The sequence below is a fragment of the Siniperca chuatsi genome, linkage group LG24, assembly GCF_020085105.1.
Source record: "Siniperca chuatsi isolate FFG_IHB_CAS linkage group LG24, ASM2008510v1, whole genome shotgun sequence".
Lineage (NCBI taxonomy): Eukaryota > Metazoa > Chordata > Actinopteri > Centrarchiformes > Sinipercidae > Siniperca > Siniperca chuatsi.
Window position 1 is genome coordinate 6,215,751 of NC_058065.1, and position 24,391 is coordinate 6,240,141.

The 24,391-nt window shown below is 40.8% G+C and overlaps 1 protein-coding gene across 4 annotated transcripts in view; it reads right to left on the bottom strand.

Moving 5' to 3' along the window:
* The window catches only part of LOC122871787 (receptor tyrosine-protein kinase erbB-4-like), a 253,808-nt gene that overhangs the window by 69,029 nt on the left and 160,388 nt on the right, over positions 1-24,391 (bottom strand). For all 4 annotated transcript variants that reach the window (XM_044187168.1, XM_044187166.1, XM_044187167.1 and 1 more), the window contains exons 4-12: positions 12,516-12,650; positions 11,057-11,122; positions 9,076-9,194; positions 8,141-8,282; positions 7,319-7,432; positions 5,168-5,294; positions 4,099-4,172; positions 3,131-3,221; positions 1,917-2,122 (exon numbers count right to left, since the gene is read on the bottom strand). In XM_044187168.1, coding sequence (XP_044043103.1) covers positions 1,917-2,122; positions 3,131-3,221; positions 4,099-4,172; positions 5,168-5,294; positions 7,319-7,432; positions 8,141-8,282; positions 9,076-9,194; positions 11,057-11,122; positions 12,516-12,650 — 1,074 coding nt within the window. The remainder of the gene's footprint in view (positions 1-1,916; positions 2,123-3,130; positions 3,222-4,098; positions 4,173-5,167; positions 5,295-7,318; positions 7,433-8,140; positions 8,283-9,075; positions 9,195-11,056; positions 11,123-12,515; positions 12,651-24,391) is intronic.

A 24,391-nucleotide genomic window follows, 5' to 3' on the forward strand; every position in this document is an offset into this window, starting at 1 on the left:
GAGTGTTAGTGCCTGTGCATTTGTGCATCTCCCTGCATGTGTGTGCACATGCATGCATGTTTCTGTGTGAGTATGTGTGTGTGTTGGTCTAGACGAGGGCTGCCCAGCTGTGTGAGTAAACAGTGGTATTCCCCACACCTCCGCAATTAAAGACCACCCCAACCAGAACCCTAAGCCCCTTTTTCCAGACGAACCACAACAATCAATACTGTTCATTGGACTCTGTGTGTCCTCCATCCGGTGAGTGACATCCACGTCCCCGGGAGCGTCACCCCGGTGGGGGCCGAGCCCTTTGTCAACAGGCAAACACTCAATTGTAGACAGGGGGTTGAGTCTAATGAAGAGACCTGTTTAAGGCCCGGTCAATCGATCTCTAACACACACCGCTCATTAACTGGCTAATGATATCAACTGCAGCCTGGCAGGGCCAAGAAAAAACAATGGTGGTCCATGTCTTTGTTTTCTTGTTATCTGTCTTTCTAACAGTGAACTTTACTGGCAAAACACACGTGCACATGTTGCCAAAGTGTAATAAACATTACAACCAAGATCAAAGAAGAAAATATGATTACTTGCAGATAATAACACCATTTGCAATTATTTACAAAACTGTGGTAATATTTTCTTCCTAGTATGATACCACGCCCTCTCTGTCAGACTTTTCCACGCTCTCATTGAACAACACTATGTGGTCAGTTTCCACCATCTGCAGCCAAAGCCACATGTAGACTATTCATGGTTCTATCAGGTGTACACTTCCCTGTGGCTAGCAGTGAGCTTAATCTACTTCTGTGCATGACGCATTAAGCACTTTCCTCACAGGGAGCTGAATAAGGGCTTTCATGGCCAAGGAGCGAGAGACGCCCGTGACACAGTCGTCTTGGAAACGGGCATGTCAGTGTGTATGGCTGGGGTGGAGTTGGATTCGCAGAGATATGCAGGCGAGTCTAAGGTTGGAAATAATTAGAGGGCTAATACGAAAGAAAATAACAGAACAGGAGAACTTAATAGGTGTTTGGTTACCACTGGATGAGTGTTAAGATAAAAGAGTGTCTGAATGTGTGTGTGTGCTTGTACTTGCTACATAGTGAGGACTGAAGCACATTTTTACCTACAGAGTGAGGACATTTTTTGGAAAGTGACATTTTGGCCAGTCCTCACAACTTCAAAGGGCTGTTTGAAGGTTAAGACTTGGTTTAAAGGATTAGGTTAGAATTAGACTATGATTAGGGTAAGGGTTACGGTTAGGCATTTAGTTGTGATGGTTAAGGTGAATGCATTATGTCAATGACTCACCTCACAAAGACAGAAGTACAAGGATGCACGCACGCGTGTGTGTGTGTGTGTGTGTGTGTGTGTGTGTGCACATGTATCAGCTTGTGTGAGAGTTTACTCTGGCAGTTATGTTGTTTCCCTGCATTAAAGCAGGTGCATCAACATGTCAGTATCTGAATGTACTGTGTACAGTGTATTCAGTACTTGAATGTAAATCTCCTGCTGAGTGGCTATGATGGAGGTGGTGAATTTGTTTAGCTGTCATTGAGTCAAGGTTTTGCAGGAGATTTTTCCTTTGTTTCAATTCAATTAATTTGGGCAAATGTGGCAAACATTTGGGGCTTAAATTAGTGGAAATATGACATTATTCTCTGTTTCATCTTAATTCAGTTATTTATTTAGTTTTTGTAGATAGCACTAGTGTGTTTTTTCACTGAAATGTTGCATAGTACAATTAAATAAGAAGTACTAAGTACTTGGTTTCCAAAAACAAACCACTTTGACAGGTTTGAAGGTTCCAGCTAAAACGCTAAACGCTGCTTAACCATCTAACGATGTTACAATGTTGCTTAAACTCAAATTCTTCCCTCAGCATGTGCAGATTTTTACAAATGGTGAAAAAGTTCACCACCACTACTTACAGCATTCCTTTGGATCTCGGTTGTTGCGGATGAGGACTTTCTGGCTCTGGGTCCTGAAAAGCGACGTCCAGTTGACGGTGTTGTAGAAGCACAGGCGGCTATTGTTGAAGATGTAGACGTTTCCGGCGCTGATCTCATCCAGCGACTGGAACTGAAGCGAGGAGATCCAACGCTGCTTCAAGATCAACAGAGAAATACCGCTTCCACTGCAGGAGGAGAGGGAAGGAAAAAGTAATAATTAAAGTGATTATGAGAAAGACGAAGAGGTGAAGACAGAGCGGGGGAATAGAACAGAGAGAGAAGGGAGGAAGAGAATATAAAGAAATGAGCAGAAATCAAAGAAGAATGGAGGATTTACAAGCAACAATAAGAGGACAGGAGAAGAGAAGAAAAGGAGAGACATTTACACAAGACCAAAAGGAGATAATAGAGAAAAAACAGAAAGGAGGAAGATGTGAGAAAGACAGAAAAAAAGGGAGCAGAACAGAAGTAAGGGGAAAGATAGCAGCCAGACAGAAGGAGAACATGAAGAGAAAGAAGCAGGCAAAGAGAGAAATGATGGGAGAAGAAGACAAGAGCATGACAGGGAAATGACAAAGTAAAAAGGAAGAAAAACAGGAAAAATTAAGGAGAAAGAAAAGAAATATAGCACAGAGACAGATCAGGAAGATGCAGAATGAGGTTGCTCCAGATATGAATGAAACATTGCTGAGCTACAGGTTCATCACTGGCATTTAGAAAACAAGGCCGGATCTCCTTTGACTCTGCCAGCACTTTGCCTTGGATCTGCCTCTTGTAAGCAAACACAAAACCTGTTATCACAACAGGGCTAATCAAAGCTGCGTGACAGCAGTGCTTCAAATAGCCTCTCAGCAGAACAACACGGGCTGGTGGCTCATTAGCTCCAACAGTAGCCATCCAAATACAGGAAACAGCAAGAAAGAGATGGAGAGAGATAAGGATCTGTCTGAACAAAGACAGCTTATAATATGAGCATGTCATGCTCATGTTATAATATATCATGTAAAACGTGATGTGGAACTGAAATGAATGAATAGTAAGTGGTGTATGTATGTATGTAAATGTTATGCTGCACCACTTGGTAGGATGATACATGTTTGAAAGGTACATTTTTTTTGTTAACCAAGGAAGTTAGACAAAAGCCTCGGGCAGTGTCAGTGTTTGAAGTGCAATAAGGTAACAATAAGACATACCTGTAAAGAGATCTACCGCCAATAGTTGCCAGGTTCGAAAAAACACTGAGATCTGTCATGTTCTCAGGCCAAGACTGGATGTTGAGGTAACCTAAAGAGGTATCAGCCAACACAAAAGAACACATGCTAATCAATAAACTTATTTTAAGTAATTCTCAATTTGCTTTTAAACAGTGCATGGATAATTACCACCAATTTTAAGTCTATTTTTTTCAGTAAAATGGTAAAAAGGAGATAAGAGAAGGGAAAAAGAGTCTAGGGTGCATTTGATGAAGGAACATGAGAATCATGAGCAAGGAAATAAAAAGAATCCTATGGTTGCCTTCATTCAAATTTAAAAAAGCACTGCAATTTTTGGTCATGCAGTCGCACCGCCTCTGTGAAGTTCAAGCAAGAACCCATTCTTTGTAGGAAATGTGCTCAGAGAAGACAATATTCGCAAATTAAACGAATGGATTTAATATTCTGCACAATCTGTCCGGTTGCACTTGCCTTTAATGACAGATTATATCAAATCAGGATCTGTAGAAATGACATTAAAGGGATAGAGCAGGAAATGGCTGGGATAGAATGGCCATTGCTCTTTCTTATTGCTTGGGTTTTCATTATGAAAATGCAGTTTCACTCCATTAGCTGTTTGGCTCAACTGCAAGTCGCAGTTTAATATGACAAAAGGGTTTGTATACGAGGTATTGCTCATCCCTTAAGGCCTCTAATAGTTAATGAATAAATACACTCAAGCATGCACACACACATACACACACAGCAGCACATACCGTAAAGCACGTATAACTATGAGATATACACACACGCAATAACATAATATCCACCAGAGCACCTTTTAGAGTTCACCAACAAAAGCTTTCCACTACTATCTCAGAGGCCACATAATCCACACACACACACACACTACATAATAATATTGTTCAGTCAGTTTTTCCAAGGTGACTCCATTGAGGCAGTCTCACCTGTGATCTCTTTCACAGTACGGAAAACATTGAGGCGCTCTGGGTCCAAAGGGCCAATACCATGATACATGTCCCTGAAGAAAAGCACAAAGTAGAGACACACAGAAAAGTGAATGCTGTCTATCAAAAATAATATTTATATATTGCTCTAGTATGACCTTATTTATAAAACAGCTATTAAAAGGTACAAACACTGTGACCTGAAGGCAGCATTGAGAAAATATGTTCTTCATACCAAAGTCAGAAAGCTCTTTTCCTCTAATGTGCTGTGTGATATTCATAGTTACATATCATTCTATACGCAGAGCTTCAGGGCACGTTGACAATGGTTTTTGATTGAATACAGCACATTGCTTATTGACCTTCCCAAGCCAGAATTTCTCTAACACAGTGGGATACAAATGGAGAAATGTTTGTTGACATGCCTCCCTATTTCATACAGTTAGTATTCCTTTGAATTTGATGTGTGCAAGATTAACAGCAGACACACAAAGTTAGCAACTAGCTGATGAACATGGTGGCATTAGCATTTAGCAGCTAATAGTAACATTTAGTAGCTAAAGAGGCAAATTATTCTCTGAGGAGTTGGTGGAGACCAAAGCAGAGCTAAACGAGTGAGAGTATTCTGGACTTTCAGCAGGTGGACACAAACAAGACACTAAATGAAAGCTAATGTTGCTCTCTGCTGGATGTGTAAATAGGCAACTGTTTGCTAATATATTTGCTGTTTACAGTTTGCCCCAAGTGGCCAAAAAAACAACAAAAAAACAACCAAATGTTTAGACATCCAACCTCAGATTTTAAATGTCTTTTGACCTGCAAATCACCAAATCAGTGTTAACTTAGTTTCCATCCATCTGTGTTTGGATCAGTTTAATGGTGTATTTCCCTACTTTTGCAAGTGGCTGGCTGCTACTTGATCCTGCAGATATCTGTAAATTGAGCTAAGCCAACATCACCATTCAAACATACCTTGAAAATTCCTGAGTTTGTCTGACATGTAAATACAAAAAATAAAATAAAACAATCTCTGAAAGCATTCTCTGTGAGCTTTCAAGCTGCCACTTACCCTTTAATGCCAGTAATGAGGAAGATGAGGTTGCCGTTGATTTTGGTGCAGTTGACAAATTTATCAATATTGCTGGCATCCACTGTTTGAGCTGTCTGCAGGCTGCCCGTCCCTATGCCATCACACACTGACGAAACAAATGCAAACATACAATCATATATTATACAAAATAATTAACTTTTAAGTTGCTTTAGGTATGAACTAATTACCTACTGTAGTGTATATCCAAAGTGTCCTTGTATAGCAGAGACCTCAACTTGAGAAACTACTATTAGCTATTTGTCACTTTAATTCTTTATATATCCCCGCTTTTGGTGCGAGGCCAAGGCCGTGGCCCCTCTCCATGCATTGGAATTCTTTTGATGAAAGCATGGGCCAATCCACAGCCAATTCCTCCCTATAATGAATTCATTACATCTGCATTAATTACACTTGCGGTCTAGTGTGAGCCAAGTATTTCTGACAGAGGCAGAGGGGATGATGAATAAGGCTTACATTAAATGGTGTAACCAGTTTTTGATAGTGATTTATACCAGCCAATTCCATATCTGAAATGTTAATTTGTTATCATTTCCCACAGTTCTTTGGGCTATCCCTCATTAACCCTTCCCCGCTGCGTGACGATGTAATCAAGAGATTAGCAATGGATGCCACAGCCCATACATGGAGCCTGAAGAAAAACACTATTGTCTTCCTCCAAAGAGAAACAATGTGATGACGTGGCTAATCCTCTGTATTGAACTGAAGTAATACTGTTTAATTTCACATTAGACATTTTAGGCATTCAGCTGACACCCTCGCACACAAAATGAGTTTTAATTACTGAGCAGGTAAGAGCAGTTTCTCATTATGGGACCATTTCTTGTTAATTAACATGTCGACTGTTGTGGGGATAAAACATGTGACCTTCGCTAATGCCATATTTGTCATATTCATCCACCAATATGTAATGAGTATACAGTGTTCACAGTAGTAATATGAGAAGGGGGCAAAATGAGTAGCAGAGTTCAACCCTTTAAATAAATGGATACATATATACATAACATGCATAAAGAATATTTTGTATTAAGTCACAACTGCAGATGTTTGAAATCGACAGCATAGAAGGTTTTGAGAATACTTAATCTAGTAATAATCTGGCATGAAGTTTACTGTATGTATTTTATGACAGAAGCTGTAGGCATGGGAGGAATGAGAGTTCACTATTCAGACTATTCAGGGATGAGGATGTTGGTATTGCTTGGCCTTATCCTAAAATTAAAGACGGTGCTGATATTTTGGGGGGTACATTAGAATAAATAAATCAGCTGTAAGTATATTTAGTGTAATATAAAAAGATAAGCTGGCTCCTGTAAAAATAAATTACATTTCCTATAAAGCTTCTAAAGTAATTCTTGTGGGCTACTGTTGATCCAGTATCATCACTGTTAGCATAAAGCTATTAGATTAAAATGGTTTAACTGCATAAGCTCTTGTACATACAGTAAATGCAGTGCAGTAGGCCAGGAAGTGGGGGGAGCCGGGGAAATGGGTAAACTATCTATATAAAACCTGATTTTCACCCCATTGAGTATAACTTCCCCTTTAACAACTGAAACAGGACCATGTTCTACAGGCTTTGCACTTTGTTCTCTCTGTAATATCCTACGACATTGCACCCAGTGTGTCTGGATGTTGTGTAAAAGTCTGTCTGTTGTCAGTGTATCTCTGCACTAAGACAAATTTGACAATCTCACAAGGCAACAGTCACCAGCTATGAGTGATGTAGGTCCTCTCTGGGCCAATGGCCAGCTTCAACTTTGGATGGAGACAGGTGCGTCACTAATTGGCTAACATGTACACGATGTGAGGCTGAATAAATGAAGTGAAACTAAATAGCAATTCAGTCTCATTATTAGGCTAGGCTGAATTCAGTTTGGCTAAACATTTGGCCTATTTTTTGTTCCCTAATGTTTAGCTGGATATCAAGTAAGCACCAGTGTTTCCTAGCACCCCAGTTTTGACCAGTCAATGTAATTGTAAACTGTTCAGAACATGAAGAAGAAGAAGAATGTAAAATTAAACCCGAGATATGTTACTAGAATGTACGGTACATTTTCTTATTCTGCATAGGGCAAGAAGTAGTATTCTTGACAACATCCCATGGTTTACCTTTAGGACAGATGTCGGTGCAGGGGATGCACATTTTGATGCGGTTTTCCTCCACCTCCATCTTGTTGCTGGGACATGCTCTGACACAGGAGCTGTGGTCCACCACGAAATTATCTGACAGTAACACAGAAAGAATGTTAGTGTTCAGCTGACTTTTGCTTCAGTTGTTTTGTAGTAGAGATACTGTGATATCACACACCATTTTACCAAGTAAAATCATAAGAATGAAAGTGTAGCATTTACTCATAGAACAGTTCCTAGAAGGACCCCACTAATGGTGAGAAATTGATTGTATTTTAATCACGCTTGTATAATGATCAAAACTAATGGTCTAGAGCTATATTGCTCAGGAAAAGTAATGAATCAAATTAGGACTTGGTTGCGGCAGTGGAAAAGTGTGACTGGTGTATGCTCATTTGATGATCATTTGAACTTGAATATGCAATCTGTTGATGTGGCTTGACTTGTAATGCATGCTCGCTGAATTACTGCTGCACTCTGACTCTGTGCCGTGAAAGAAAGAACTGATATTTGCTTTCTTTTCAGCTGCCAGAAGCTGAAACAGATGGTGTAGCAACTAGTTGATTGAAATACACAATTCATTTATGTTTGAAGAATTTATCTTGACTTGAAATAATTGTCTGGAGGCTTGTATCAGGATAGATAGGGGATACGTGCCTCTTCGACTGACACCAGTTCACAGACTATAAAACTTAATTATAATGAGCATCTATGTTTGTGCAGTATAATGTTACAGTCACTATATCTACTTGCAGCTGCTTGGATGTAGCAAAGCATTTTGTTTGCTTGAAGCAGACTTACGTGGACATTTCTTGACACAAAAGGCTCCATAGGTGTACTTGGCTCTGGGGTTGTGCTCTAACTGAAAAGATGTGGGGTTGTACACAAATGGCTGAGGGCACTGGGTCACACATGCTCCGCTGTCGTTGAAATTGGTGCAAGCCTGCAGAAAGCACACAACCACAGTCAGCTGAAGGCAGAGGATACCAGCCAGACTTCCCATGGGGCAGCATGGAGTAAAACATAGCGAGGTAAGGCGGGGTTGTGATTTTCTCACATAAGTCACTGTGAGTGAAAGAGTATTTCATTTTTATGTCGGATTGCGACATGCAGATCATGCAGCCGTCCCTTGTCTCTTTGAATGCCAAATTGGAGAAAAATTGGAGCCATTGATTCACAGCCATGATGTAAATGGTGAAATGTTTTCCCATAAACCTCTTAAGTGTTTTGTCGTCTGTGTCCACAGGCTGAAACCGCAGTAATTGAATTGGATGAGGCTTTCAGTGAATTACGACTACAATATCATCTCTGTCAGTGCGCACGCGTGTGTCGTCGTGCACGAGTTTGCGAAATGGGAAGAACTTGAGGTGATAAAAGGGATACTAATTGGAACACTGAATCACCAATTTGTACTTTGAAGAGCTTCGTTGCGTCAGACTTTTACAGCCCCGTAAAATTATGAACAATTTATCTGTCGGTAAACAAAGTGGATCATTTTCGGGCAGGGAGGATGACAAACAGATGTTGCACAAAGGATGTGGACACACAGAATGGAGGATGATGAAGGGGACGAAGTTAGGGATGTGTGACGGCTTTTTTGGTCTTTTTGGTCAGAAGTAAATACAGAGGGGCAGCAAAAGAGAAAAAGATAGAGAATGAAAGAAAGTTAAGAAAGAGAAGGAGGGAGTGATAAAGAGGGCGACAGTGTGTGTGTGTTTATGTGCAATCCAACGTACGAAGCAATCCGTGTCCTTGGGGCCCGAGCAACCACCGGCACACTCGCGATGACAGCAGTCGCTGACGTAAGGCCCGAAGCATCGACCGTCACACTGCTCTGCACACACCGTCTTTGTCACTGCCCAGGAAGTGAAAAGAGAGAATTTTAAAAGGTCTGACACACACACATACATTCAAACTCATAAAAAGAGACAATAACACCACCCTCAACCTTCTTCTCATGCTATAGTTGCACACACACATCGTCTGAATTGGGGCAGAAACAACCTAAAGGTCAGAGAAGTGGGTTTGTGACCAAGGTCACTTGCTTGAATGCCCAGACAGACTTTAAAAACATGGAGCACTGTCTCCTCTCTCAGTTCTGGAGGTGCCCATGAGCGAGCCTCTTATCCTCCAGCCACTGTAGCTCAGTGACTAGCAGCTGAAAAGCTGGAGTGAGCTCAATTGGCTTCCCCTAGACAAATATAGTTTGAAAAAAGCTCCATATAGCAATGGACCCCTTTGATTCACTATGTCTGTGCTTATACAATGGGTGTTTTCAGCCAAGTGGACCGACAGGCCAAAGACAGCATCCAACTGTGCTGACAATTCCCAGAAAGTCTGGCTCTATTCGTTGCTATGCCAACTCTTGTGGTAACCAGGGAAATATTTACTGCTTTTCCTGCATTTTATTGCAAAACTACTTTAAAGGAAGATTTATTAATCAGTATTATTAATATAGTACAAATACTTGGATGTGCCTGGTACCTATTGCATCAAAGTTGCTCCAATACTTGTGCTAAAGAACAGCCTCCCACACATTATTGGTACAGTAGGAGACATATCAGCCAGCGAGTCAGCAGGAGCTTGAAGCTGAGGCATTAAAAACTGCTGTGCTCACTCTCTGCTGTGTAGGGAACATAATGATGCAGTACCGAAAAAAACAACAAGGCCCTGTAGTCTATTAGTGAAAAACAGGCCAGTCCCTCTCTAGATCTTGACTACATGAGTTGAACAGTAGAACTGCAATTATACAGAGAACTAACATTTCTCTAGCTACCCTTCTCCTTTTTGTCTTTCCATTGTTTCTGATTTTAGTATTCTTCCTAACAATTGTGTGGTACTGCTGGTATCAGTAGCATTAGACAAACATTTGTTTATTTTCAATCCATCCATTTTTTTGGTACGTTGATCATCGGCAACTCCTCTACATAAAATACTGTAACACAGTGAAGAACTTGACCTTGATTTTGGCCTTTGAGCTCAATAAAATAAGAAGAAAAAACTAAAAACAGATGTGTACCCAAGTGCTCACACAGCCAAAAAATAATAAATCTGTGTCAAAACAGATTATAGATTATTTTAAAGAAGACTGTAGTAAATATAGTTGGTCAGGACGTGGTTAGCCTAGCTTAGCATAAAGAATGGAGGCAGGGTGACATAGCTAGCTCTGTTCAAATAAAAAAAATGACAACGAACACCTCTAAAACTCACTAATTAACACATTGTATCTTGTTTGTTCAGTCTGTATAGAAACAAAAATGAAAAAATGACTTTAAATCAGTATTTGTAATTCCCTATTAGTCACAGTAAGCAGGCCCATGGCTTTCCAGGGTAACTGTAGATGTGTGTTTGTGAGTGTACATGTGCAAAGGGGTGGAAATTAGCACAACCTACCAGCCATGGTGGCGGGTAAATAAAAACAGTGTAACAGAGAGATTTGGGACATTCCACAACGCAGATTGAATCGCGAGTCTGCTTGTTTCTCAGACACTTTAACAAGGGGCGACAGAAAAACAATGTAGGGTTTCACATTTAAGTTGTGTTGATTGACTCATGACGTCAACTCATGCTGGAGTAACATGCAAATAAATTTCCACCTTAAAAAGTTGCCGGTAGATGCCGGTAGCCTTTGAGTGGCAGTCTGTAGCTAGCTAACGTTGAGCCACAGTGGCAGCTGGACAAAAAAGTTAATTTCCAACACAACATGTGCATACTCACAGGTTTGACACTGGTCTTCCTGATGGCCCCAGCAGCGTCCGTTACATGAGCGATGACAGCGTCTGCCTGCAGAACACACACAGGGACTGTGCATCAGACAACTCCTCAGCAAACTTCAGATGTAGTTTAGACACCAACACTCTTCGAGATACAGCCCCCTCAAACACCAAATGCCTAATCGTCCACTCACGCACACCCTTAAAACTTCCCCGACTAGTGACAGTGACGGGTCTGTCCAATCTCCTCTGCTCATCTGACAATAGACCCAGAGTCATTGTGGCCTGTAGAGAACTTCAGCATGAAAGACAGGCTTCTACTCCCTTCCGTCAAGCGCTCGCACAGGCAAAGTGGGACCTGACAGAGCACTCACAGCCTTCATCTGCCAGTGGCCCATCATCAAGACTTAATTGACTATGGGTTAATTACAGAGTAAGTGGAATAGTGCAGCAGATTGTCACCCGGCCTCTTCAACCACTCCCACTGTGGGGTTGTTAATGTTAAATACTAACTACGGTTTGGCAAAGGGCCCCAATTTGGCAACCTCAACTCCCACACGCTCTCTTGTCATTTTTTGGCCCACCTCCTCTGTTCTTTGTTGCTTTTCATCCTCCTCCTCCTCTGTTAGTGCCATCTAATCAACAAAATAGCAATGTTTTACACATATTATACTTAAAAGTATTCTCTTAAACCTTTATTTTAGAGTAACCAGCTTTGCACGAAATCTAACTCCCTGCTGAGGTTCGCAAATCAACACTATGCAGATTTTGTTCTGCTTAGTCTATAAGTGAAGAAAGGTCATCATGCCTTTTCATCAAAGAAACTCTCAACATTTCCCCCATTGTCTTTGCTCGCTATTTGGCGCCTCAGCTGTCCCTAGTGTTCACCCTGACATGTTTTGATACTGAGGGCCTGAAGAGACTTCTATGCTTTCCCTGTCTCTCATTTAATTGAGCAAGAGGCTCATCCATAAATGTGCAGAAAAGTTTGAGAGTCTGTCTTTAAAAGCCACTTCTTCTGACACAGAATGTCCGCCGGATAGCGACGCCTGTTATGTCCAAAGCAGTGGGAGATGAGGGACTGCAGAGACCACGGGGGGTGGGGGGCAGCTTTAAACCACCTGTCAGATTCACTGAGATTTAGAAGAGAAGAGCACAGCAGACAGCAGCTCCATGGGCCTCGCTGCAGAGCCATTACCATACCACTACAATGGAAAGGTTCACACGTTGATCTAACACTATGTGATTTCGCTCCCAAATGGCCGCCAGGCTAACAGAATGAATAAAAAGGGAGAGGGCATGACTGCTGCTGGTGGGGGGGAGTGTGTGTGTGTGTTTACTTCTACAGTATGTTGGCATGTGGTTTGCCTTCACATTTCACAGGAGATACCTTCAAAATTTCTTTTTGATTTTACATTCAAAGTTACTGATTGCACTTGTTTTCACCCACGTGCAGTACTCACATCCGAGGTTGCTGTTGTTGGACGGTACCACCAGCAGCTCAGCCTGGGGGTTCTTGATAATGTCACGCCAATGGATGGTGTCCGCATGGCACAGGAATTTGTTCTGGTCGACATAAACACCCCCATTCAATATCTCTGCACAGGGAGAAAAAAAAAGATGGAGAAATGAGCACATAGCCATGGATATATAGTACATGTACATGATGGCAGAAAATCAATACTTCAAGGTTAACTCCAATCCTTTTTCTGAAAGTACCATGCTGCATAAGGTGTTCCCTGAAGTGCATCTGAGAATGCATGAAGATAAATGCTATTGACAAATGCACACAGTAATTCAATGCCAGGTCCAAAGACAATGATGTTTCATAAAGAACTACACCGCAAAATAAGTAAATAGATTTTACTATGTAAACAAAACAGCCTCACTTTTGAAAAGAACTCAAAACTCTAAGCCAGTATAGTTTCCTAATTATGCATTGAGTATTAAATAATTTCATTTAACGTTAGACATGTTAAGAGTTAATGATTTTGAATGTCACTGGAAGTCACCAGATACTCATGTTGATTAAAACTGAAACAGTAAACTGGAGCGGATATATAGCTTTCCTCAAATCCTCATTGAGGGATACTGTTCATGAAATAAGCATTTAGTAAATGAAGACTGGTGTAAAGCTTCTTTCAGAGGGAATCATGCTATAGGTAGAGAGCAGAAAGGGTTTAGATGTATTTAAATCTTGCATCTCATTGATTTCTTTTTGTAGAGTAAAAAAAAATATAAGCATTTTGGAACGTGTTCAGTTGTTTATTGTTCCACTATTATCTTCAATGGCTCTCTCATGGCTCACAACAGGCCCAAATCATCAAACTGACAAACTGAAAATAAGGGATCACAGCTCTCTTGACCTACTCCGCATCCCTCTATCAAAGTGAGAGCCGACGCACCAATGACAAAGGCGGGCTCCTCATCCAGCATTTGCTTAATAGCAAAAATATGTTTATTTTCAAGGACCAGTGCCCTTAATAGATGCCTGTGCATGAAGTATGATAATAAATTCTAATCCCTCTCCCTGTTACTAATCCAGGTTTTGGATATGGGCACAGAATGAAATGATGCTGCAGTAATCCCCCCTCCCAAGCTGTGACCTATGGCAGAAGAGAAACAACAGCCCCATCAGTGTCTCTCTGGGACACCAGCTGACTGTATTATTTAACCTAGTTGAGGGATTTAGATACAATCACCTTGCATCCCCTTCTCCTTGAATATGAAGTACTGCCGGATTCCATGAAAGTACTTGTCACAATAAATGAAATTTAATATAAAAAAAGTAACAATGTGGTTCAAATCAGGGCTGGATTAGCTGAAAGTAAAGAAGGGTATTATCTCCCCAGGCAGATTATTAACAGTGTATGAGTTACGCGGACGACTCAGCAGCTGAGAAGCACACGCAGGAAGCTAATCATTACCATCCGACACCCTGATTAAGGAAGTGGGCCTTGGTAGAGATGGGGACATTTAGTCAAAGCCCTCTTAGAGGTGACATGGCGCTCCGTCTGCCCGCTGAATGGCCTAAAGCCGCAGCTTCATGTAATCATGTTCCCGTCACAATGGACGATTTATGAGTGGGGTGTTCTACATTCATGGGTGGTCGGTGAAAAAAGGGACAGGCTGTGCTTTATTCAAATAACATGTGAATAAAGCACTGTCAGTGCTTTGATGTCATTTAAAAATACTAATGAAATAAGCAGCCATCCATTACGCAAGCAACATCCCAGATTCGACAGATTACTGACATTATATATATATAGCAATGTACTGAATAAGCATATAATTATCTACAGGAGATGTGTCCATATGTGCATTTCCTTTAACCCACCACTAGATTATAATCTGGATTCCCTCAAATCACCTTGACACAATACAGGGCACCATTATAAAGTGCCACTTCACTCCTCAAAAGATCCTCCAATAGGCAACAGTATAGTTCAGAGAAATGCACAACCTTAGTCACATTCTGCGCACAAGAAAAAAAAACAACAAAGGTCAACTGGGAATACACAATGGGTCAAGACCACAAGGTTTACACACCCACAGTCTCACAAAGCCAGCAATTAATTTTATTTCATTCACTGTAGACTGGCCAAGGCTCAGACCAGGCATTTTTGGGTCTTTTCAACATGGCAACACTTGATGATGGATAAGAGCTCTCTGCTCAGCAATTAACTCTTACTACACCCGACTGGAGGAATGCACGACTAGCTGGACTGTAATCTGTCTTTGGTTTTCTGAATAATGCTTTATTTTATGTAAAAAACAGACTTATGTGTTGTACCTCATATTTTGTAGCAGGGACTGAAGATTTATAGTAGCTTGGTTTTGCAAGGGCAACACCCTGAAACATATTAAAAGAGTTTTGTTCAACATTTGCAAAAAAAATTGGTTCAACATTGTGGAATGTACATGGTCAAAAAGAGCATACCTGGGGCTGTGACAACTGGCTGTGTTTGAGAGACACATACAAGCTCTCACAATCACCGAAAAAATTAAAAAGTAGGACCTTGGTGCAGTTAAAGTACGAAGACATGCTTCCACTGAAAGCACTATGCAACCAAACACTGCATCTGAAGACTAAGACTAATATGCTTTTCAAACTGCATTGTCTTGACCCTGAAATAACTTAGCATCCTTGTCGATTTTCAGGGGATAACTCTCCAAACTCAAGGTTAACCCTGGTCCGGAGCAGGGGTTAGAATGTTTCTACCTTCGCCTTCTTAGTTTAGCTTGTTAGCTCATTAGTACTAAACACAAACTACAGCTAAGGCTGATGGTTATGTCATTAGTTTTGCAGGTATTCGGTCATAAACCAAATAATAACATATTCAGATTTTAACATGATAATGGCGCAAGATCAAAATTCTGGGGTCAACAAGGATATTACAATTCATCCTGAGGGGAACATGAACATGTGAGTACCAGATTTTATGGCAATCCATCCAATTGTTGTCCAGACATTTCACTTTAAACCAAAAATGTCAACGTCAATGGCAATTCATCTTTTTGATGTAGAGAAATTTTACTGGATATGTGAAACCTGGTGGCACTAGAGAAAAAGTCAAAAGATCACCAAAGTCGTGATGATTCATCCTCTGGACAACATGGATAAATGTATCAAATTCCATAGCAATCCATCAAATAGTTGTTGATACATTTAAGTCAGGATCAAAGCTGTGGACTGAGCGACCAACAGACTGACATTGCCATCCCCAGAGCCACACCATAGCATGGCTAAAAATTGGTTACGAAAAGTGCACACTTTAAAAAAAGCTAAACTGGAGAGAACTTATATACACCTAAAAAGAAAACCATCAAAAGAGTGTTTTCCCTAAAAGGAGGCATTTTCATTCTCACATGTAACTCAACTGTAATCTTGTCCAGCTGCTACTGGCTGTGTGACCTTAGTGTCTAAGTGGCACCAACCAGATAAGTGGCAATCATGAGACATTTAAAAGTTAAAACTTTTAAGAATGACAAAATAAGAAAAACATTTTTCATAAGATTTTTGAAGTAATAATTTCTACATTTGAAACCTTGAAGGTATGACAGATAAAATCCATTTTGCTATTTTATGGGGAGCCATCTTTCTGTTCAACCTGCCCAGCACTGTCCCAAATGCTCTTTTAAGTGAGGGGGGTCCTGATCCCCCCTGCTCGCTGAAAGACAAATTGCCATCTCTGCTGTCCATCCAGGCAAGGGCACTAACTCTTCCAGCTGGATGACAAGCCTGTATCGGGTGGTCATTCATTAATGTGCGACAGTCCTGCGCCACAGCCCACCCCCCTCCTCCCGCTCCTCTCTAGTACCCCCTTCCCTCCCCACCTCCACGTTTCGATCTTTCCATCAGGACAGGAGATCTACAGCCGACAAGCCGACACTTCACCCCCCCAATCCCTTCACCCTCCACACGGCTGTGAATTACGAGGTAGTCATAAAAGCTATTGTCCTGCATCAGAGCAGGGGGGGTGAGATAGAGAGGGCAGTAGGAGAGGGAGGGAACAGAGATATAAGGAGAGACCAACATGAGGGAGAAAGAGAAGACGATATTGCTAAGGCTAAAAAAATTAATTACGAGAAAAAATTTTTAAAGTAATAATTTCTAAACCTTTTATAAATAGACACGGAATTTCTACCAGTACTGCTCCTTATTGTGGATGTAATGTGCTAGTGATTTGTTCATAAAAGCTTTTTGAGTAGCAGCTCTAAAAAAGTGGTGTGGTCACTGTGTTTGTTATTTATGATTGGCTTAAACTAACGTCTGGACATTCCCACACTTGCAAAATTGTAGTGAGTTCCTCGTTGCTACTTTCAAGTCCTGCACTTTTAGATGACCGCTTGACTGAAAAGTATGCTCTGAAAGACTTTGCACCCTTTAAAATTGACTGATATCACACAAAAGAAAGCTCTCATCCTCTGTTTTGATTGTCTTCATATTTGACCAAAACAGTCAGCTCCACCGGGTGCTTTGCTGGGTGACATAGTTCCCAGCGATGCCGTTTTATGCGTGTATGTGGCTGCTGAGGTCTCAGCTGCCATATGTTCAGGTCATGTTTGGTTCAGGACTGTCTCTGGTGGAGCGTTTTGCTACATTTCTCTTGGCCGTGAAACAAAGTGTCTCGCTGTGAAGGAGAAAAAAAAATCTCACCAAGTGAAAGTTTATGTGGAATCAGTGACTGGATTTGATGTGGAACCGTGCAGTGGGATATGAGGTGGAGGAGAAGATAATTGGGAGAATTTTATCATATAAAACTGAATAAATTGATAAATGAGTGAATGACTTTATTTAATGGCACCACTCATGAAATGAATTTGTTGTATTTCTTCCATGTCATCCAGTTCTATCAATCTCACAATTTTGACTTGGTCCAATGCCCCATATAAAGGGTGGTGCGTGTTATTTGGCACTGTGAAACTTCAAAAGGGATGTTGAACAATGCAACAAGGCAGGAGTTCCTTCAAAAATATGGGGCTTTATTGCTAAAAATGATATACACTGGGCAAATTCAATGAAAACTGAATCACATTTTGACATTTTCAGCCTATTCTAAACTGGAATTTACCATTTGTTTAGATAGGAGGAGGGGTTAAACAAGGGCAAGCATACAAAGTCTACACGATAAAGATATGATACAAAGTAGATATGCCATATAAGGGTTAACATACTGTTACTGTTGACATCTGAAGGTATGAACATAAAGGCAAATCAACTTGACTATGCAGCATAACTATTTTCCCCTTCCAATCACTGCTTTGAAGCAGTACATCTGCACCTGTTTTCAATATCATTAAACGAGCAGATGACCTGCAACAAGATGAAAGGTACAGTCAGTGCAACTCGGAACTCGAAAATGTCCGCCCTCCTACTAGAAGAAGTACAAAGGAACACCACTCAAAGTCGGAGTTCCTACTTGTGAACTTGGAGCAAATTCATGTACCCCGACTTGAAGCAGTTCTTTGACATCACAACAATGGCAGCACCCATGAAGGCGCACAATAGGCTACATTTCAATCAATAGGGGAGGGGGGTAGGATGTATTTGTAGAGTACAGAATTGTATTAGGCTAGTGAATTGAATTAGATACGTTTCCAAGTATAAACATGCCGTAAAATATGTAGGCCTATAATGGCGTTTTTTCATGATCGCTGTTTCATCATGTTTTGTTTATATATGCAAGGAGGCTGCACTGCTGAGAGTTTAAAATTGTGTGTACACTTGCCAAAGCAGCATAAATTTACTACTGGTTGGCTAATTTAAGTATTTTTTTATATATCAAACGAGGATGAATAGTCTCTCTTTAGTTGAACTGGTCACAACTGGTAGACATATGTTACCAATGACAAGGGGTCTCAAGTAGACATTGCTTTGTTTTAATGGGTCACAAGCTAAAAAGCTTGGAAACCACTGGTTTAGCTTACAATCAAGCCCAAACAGCTTGAGTTCAGTTTGCCTGGCCAAAAATAAAGATTAAATAAAAATCACATCCAAAACATTCAATCATTGCCAACTGACATGAAGATCTGTCATCTTACTCTTTTTCCTTTTTAAAGAGTACCACAATGGAAATAATCTTTGTGTTTTTAACCTCGACAATTTAACCATATGTCAGGACTAGGTGACTGCAATCTTGTACCTTTATTATTGTCAATTAAATCTATCTACCCCCAGTAATTCTGATGGTTTTCCAATAATAACTGTAAAACACAAATAAAACTACATGACTGAAATACTTGCTTGTGTGCTGCCATTAAAATTGATAAATGAACTAATTAAAGGGCAAAACACTGGTCTGAAATGAATGGCTTAACACTTGAGGAAACCTGATAATGTTGGGGACCAGGATAAGGAAGTAACCTTTTCACACTCACTGTATTACATTTATTATTTTTCTCATTTTGCTATTAGCTGCCACTTTCATCCATAGAACAAACAGTAGGGCCAGCATAAGCTTTAATTTCTAGATCATTTGAAGCAACATATAGGGAAGAGTGCCCTGACAATATTCCTGTTATCCCTGAATGATTATGTAGAGCTAAAAAAAAATGCAAGCTACAGTATTTTTTTTGAAAGCTCAAGGTAAGAGCAAAAATTTAGAGAGTCATTGTGGTATTCTTGGGAATATTTATTTGCATTGTGCATCACACACTCAAAATAGAGAACAGGTCAATCAGTGCAGAGATTGTTAAGGAAGTAAAAATGATCCCTGTGCCAAGCTGCCTTTGCAAGCCAATTAAGTTCATTTTACTGTTGTTCAGCAGAGCAAAGAGCCCCTATTTTGAAGTAGTTTCTAGGCAATGATGGCCCCAGCACCAATCAGTGACCATAGCTCAATAGGGAGCCTGCTGATGAGCTTTCATCAGTGCTGCTAGCCACTTGTCCCACATCTCTTTCTCTCCCTAATTATGCTGATGAATAAGGCCGTAATAGTGATCCGTCCTCGACTGATGAGTCCATGCGTTTGCCGTTATTGTCTTGACTCGGGGGCGGGTGTGTCACATATCACACAACTCAGGCAGAGTGCGTTCGGGCCATCCACTCTGCTCTTTTTTATTAGGATCATCTCTCCATCCTTGTCGTCCTCGGCCCCGCGCCCACCCCTCGAAACCACCCATCCCCTCCCGCATGATATGTGCTTTCTCACTTCGGTGATGGACCAACTTGCTGAGCACGGGGAACAGAGAAATAGAGATGATTACTCTTTTCTTTCCACAGTTGGGTGCCCTCTTTCTCTTGAGCCACACCAACACACAAGCACTTACAAATACAAGTACAAGAAAGTCCTTAGATGCACATGCAAACATAAAAAAGACAGCAGACAAATTGCACATTTAGTACCCTAAAATTCTCCAGTGAACATGCTATGTGCTGCACACAGACATACAGAATCCCTATGATAAACACCCCCTGTCCAACAGCAAAAGGCATCTTGGAGCTCTGTTGCATCAGGACGACAAAGCCTTGCATTTGTAGGCAGAGCTGGAGAGTTAAGCCAAGGCTTTACCTCTTAAATGCCAATTAATCACTCAGATCTTGAGAGAGAAAGGCAGAAACCCAAAGAGAAGCACATTGTAATTTTTCTTTTCCAAAATAAAAATGAAGTAGAATACACCTTCTTTATAGCAAGACCCAATATAGTACCATTAATGAGAAGTCATAAAAAGGTTCATGTATATATCATCAATTCTGAATAAGTGCCCTTTATTTACCTTTATTTTGGGCTTTATTAGAAACAAGCTAATAAATATATTGATATCTTAATATATGTTATGATATTTTAGTAAGATGCCTTGCTGTTTTCTGATCTGCTCCCATTTTAATTTGATATTGCTGAAAACTCACTACTCCTCTGTTATATATTTATGTTATTAAATAAATTCAGGATAATGTACATCCTTCCTACTTTGCCCTTTTTTCTCTGTGTTAAGTTGCTGTCAGTACATCTCATAACATCCTGCTCATATGTTTCCCATTAAAAGCCTTTCCAGTGGCTCAAAGGGCATAGCACTTCCACAATGCAATCTCTGTACTCCATTTAATTATACAAGCTTTTGGTCATAGACCTTCGTTGGGCATATAACACATAATAAAAGAACACTTACATGTATACTATACATGGACATTCCAGTAATTAGCCCCAGTGTGTCTTTGTATTCTTGCCACAGGCTCTTATCCTCAAATAGATTTTAGTCTCCCAGCACCTAGCAAAGCCTCGCAGCTAGGATGAAATGTGGAAATCCTAGCTCTTGGAGGCTTTTAATGTGAAACATCTGCAGGATTAAGTGTGGAGTTTCACTGACAGTAGCTTGACACAGACACAAAACATGAGCAAATTTGAACCATGTCAGCCAAGTAATTTCATCCTCCACAAATGTATTTTTCTATGGCCTTTATTGGGGACCCAGCAGGCCAAGGCATTATTAAGACTGGCTTTTATTTGAGAATTCACGGTATGTGTGTAAGCTCTTTGCAGTCATTTACATGCATCAGTTCTCGGTGCTCTGTGTGGCCTGTGACACAGCGCAGACAGCTGGCATGACAGAAGGTGCCGAAGTGGGGAATGAAACAAATTGCCTTCATTTTCTTAGAGTGCAACCTCTTCAGGGAACATCGACGAACATTACACAACTGAAACCACAACAAATCTGCGACTCTGGAAAATAAATACTCGCATGAGAGCCAATGAAGTTAGAGAAACATGGAGACAGAGAGATTGTGTTCAAGTTCTTTTTGCTGTCCTGGGCAACATTTTCAATTTCCCTCAGATAATGTGTTTAGGATAACCATCTATAGAAATTACTGTTCTTAGAGTCAACAGAAGCTGCCTTGCTCTAATCCAACCGACATCCGTATTGAGGTTTTCAAAAAGCACTTTGAACTTCACACACGCATATGAGGCAACAAGAGAGCGCTGTAATGGGATCAGTCGAACCGAGGAACAATAAAGCATTGAATTCCCCACATTTGTGTAAAAGTTTCTTTCATCTTATGGCTGCCCACAATCAGGGCTCAACAATAAGGATTGCCCGATTGTCCAGGGCAAGTAAAATGCCACGTTGGGCAAGTAAATTTAGCAACTCACTTGCCCGATCAGGCAAGTGGTAAAAAAGAATTAAATACATGTATTTTTCCAGAGCTGATGATGGAAGTAGCTATCTCTGTTGAGAGTTGAACATACCGATTGGGCACTCGCGAGTAGGGATGGGTAATGAAGCACGGTATTAAAGAAAATACCGTAGTATGTTCACGCCCGCTGCAGCCTCCTGCTGTCTATGTCGGGGCTGAGCTCCTCCACGCACACACCGACACACGGAGCGCAGTCAGCAGATCAGACAGGCCGCGGTGGAGATTACTCGAGTTGACAACAACTACGCTCGTTACTGTAAGTAAGTGCAATAAATCCTCCGCGAGTAAAAAGCAATACTTTATCAATACAAGCAACAACAACAAGCATGAACATGTAGAAAGCAATATTTTAATCTGCTCTGTCTGCAGTCTCATGTTTCACACAAGCACAGCGAGCTGGCTCGGCTGATAGTGAATTGTTACAAGCAAGCTAAAACAAAGCTGTCTGTATGTAGTCTGTTTAGCTTAGTTTGCCACAAAACTTAAATATGTCAAATTCTTGTAAACTTACTGCTGGCTGAGACAAACCAGCCCCTCCTCTCTCTACCAGCAGTAACTTACCTGCAGTGAATCACAGCAGCAGCAGAGGGAGGAGGACAGAGGACAGGAGGAAGGACTGATACTGACTGATGTTTAGAAAGAATGAAGAACAAAGACATCACTCAGTATTTTGATGTCAGGAATATGATTTATTTACTGACATTTTAGATTTGTTTCCAGTGAGATATCATTGAGTTTATATAGTGACTTTGCTGTTCTAAACACTGTTGCTGCTCTAGAAACAACATTTAGTTATATTTAAAATATTCAATTCTAATCCTGTTCTGAATTTATTCTTTTTTTAAATAATATATTTTTAAAAAAGCAATTACTTAGTTATTGAAAAGAACCGATAAGAGCATCGATAACTATAGTAGTATCAATACAATTCTAATGATACCCATCCGTACTCACGAGAAAATGGCGGCGGGTAAAGACAAAGTTTATTTAGATAATTTATCACTCCCTCACAGAGTCCATCTCTGGGGAGAAGGCAAAGAGAGGAGCAAGAATGCTTGTTGCTTTGCATCTATAAATACACTGTGTCCTTCTGATTAATTTACTTAAAAGATTAAACATGAAAATTAACTTTAGTTTTTGTTGTCATTTGATAACTGCTAATAAATAAAACAATTTGTGAAAAAAAAAAACCTTAACGTTGAACCCTGACAATATGCTGTCTTGAATGAACTGCACTCCAGCAGAAAGAGAACAATGAGATGTCCTGAGACATAAAACAAACACACATACATAGTGTTACCAGTGGGAATTCTGAATAAGGAGAGGAAGTTTGTGTGTGCATGAATGGGATGGTTAATTGGTACTATGGGTGTGTGTTGGTGTATCAGGGTCCGAGTCTGTGTGGTTGTGTTTGTTAAATCTCACCAAAACTACCCATAATTAAAATTAAGTTGTGGATTTCTATCCTAAGCCAATTTACAGTAAACCCCACAATTTGAGGCAAACACATGACTGGCCTGGAAAACAAGCAGTCGGCCCCTTAGGAAACCCTCTGTATGTAATTGTGGAGCACTCCAACGTACAGTGCCTCCAAGCATGTTTACTCTAAAGAGGGGAAAAAAAACAAAAAAACACAACAGAGGCTGTTGAGAAAGTAGCTGCTTAAGTGAAAACGACTTCTCAAATCCCATGAATAACTGTTAAGTCTCCAGACTGCAAACAAGCCACTGCTGGATAAATGGCTGCAGATCGGCAAGATAATAGAGACAGGAAATGGCAACTAGTTTGCCTTGAGGCACGAAAAAGCAAGGTATCAGCAAAAGGGGTTTGGTGGTACGAGTGACCAAAATGAAATGAACTTTTCCAAGTGCAAAGTGGGTAGCGTGGTGTTTCTTTCCAGTTGGGGAAACGTCTTGCTCCTGCAGTTGCACATTTTATAAAGAGCTGCATTATTCACACACCTAAAAAGCTGTCAAAGGGGTGTGCTGTGTTTAATAAATGATACAGTCCTTACAAGCAAATCCACACTGGCTCGGGGCCTCTGACTTGAGGAGAACTTATCTGATCTTCACGGAAAGGCGGAGGTGGGTCTCTAGAGTCCCGTTTCCCCACTTCTCCATTATTAGCTCTGCCAGCCAAAGAGATATTGTGCTCAGTGACAAATGGGAGAGGAGCGTTAGGGTGCAGACAGTGCGGGGGAGGTCCCCTCCATCTCCCCTCCTTGCTACTCCCCCCTCCCACGATCCCGAGCGCTGCTGCCGTGTCCTCCCCGATAACCATAATTGTGTTTTAAAGCCCCTGATTAAATTTCGCAGTCTCGAATCATATTGTTTTGCGATGAATCCTTATGAAAAACGCTTCACATTAGGAGATTATGGAAGCTGTGTAGGTGCTGGAGGAGGCAGCTAAAAGGTGGAGGCGGAGATGACACTTTTTTTTCACTTCTAAAGCTTCAGTGGATGCTAAATGAATCCCTGCCATCACTCTTCTTTCCCTCCACTTCTTCTTTTCTTCTTGCTCCCCCCATCTGTCACGCTCCTTCTCTGTCTTATAAAAACACACACACACACACACACACACACACAGACATAAACACTCCCTTTCTCCTTTGCTAAGGCTCCTCACTCTCTTTCCTTCTCTTAGCAAAACACACCCACAGGCATACAGGTTACACAGCAATCATGATTAGGAAAACATTCATAG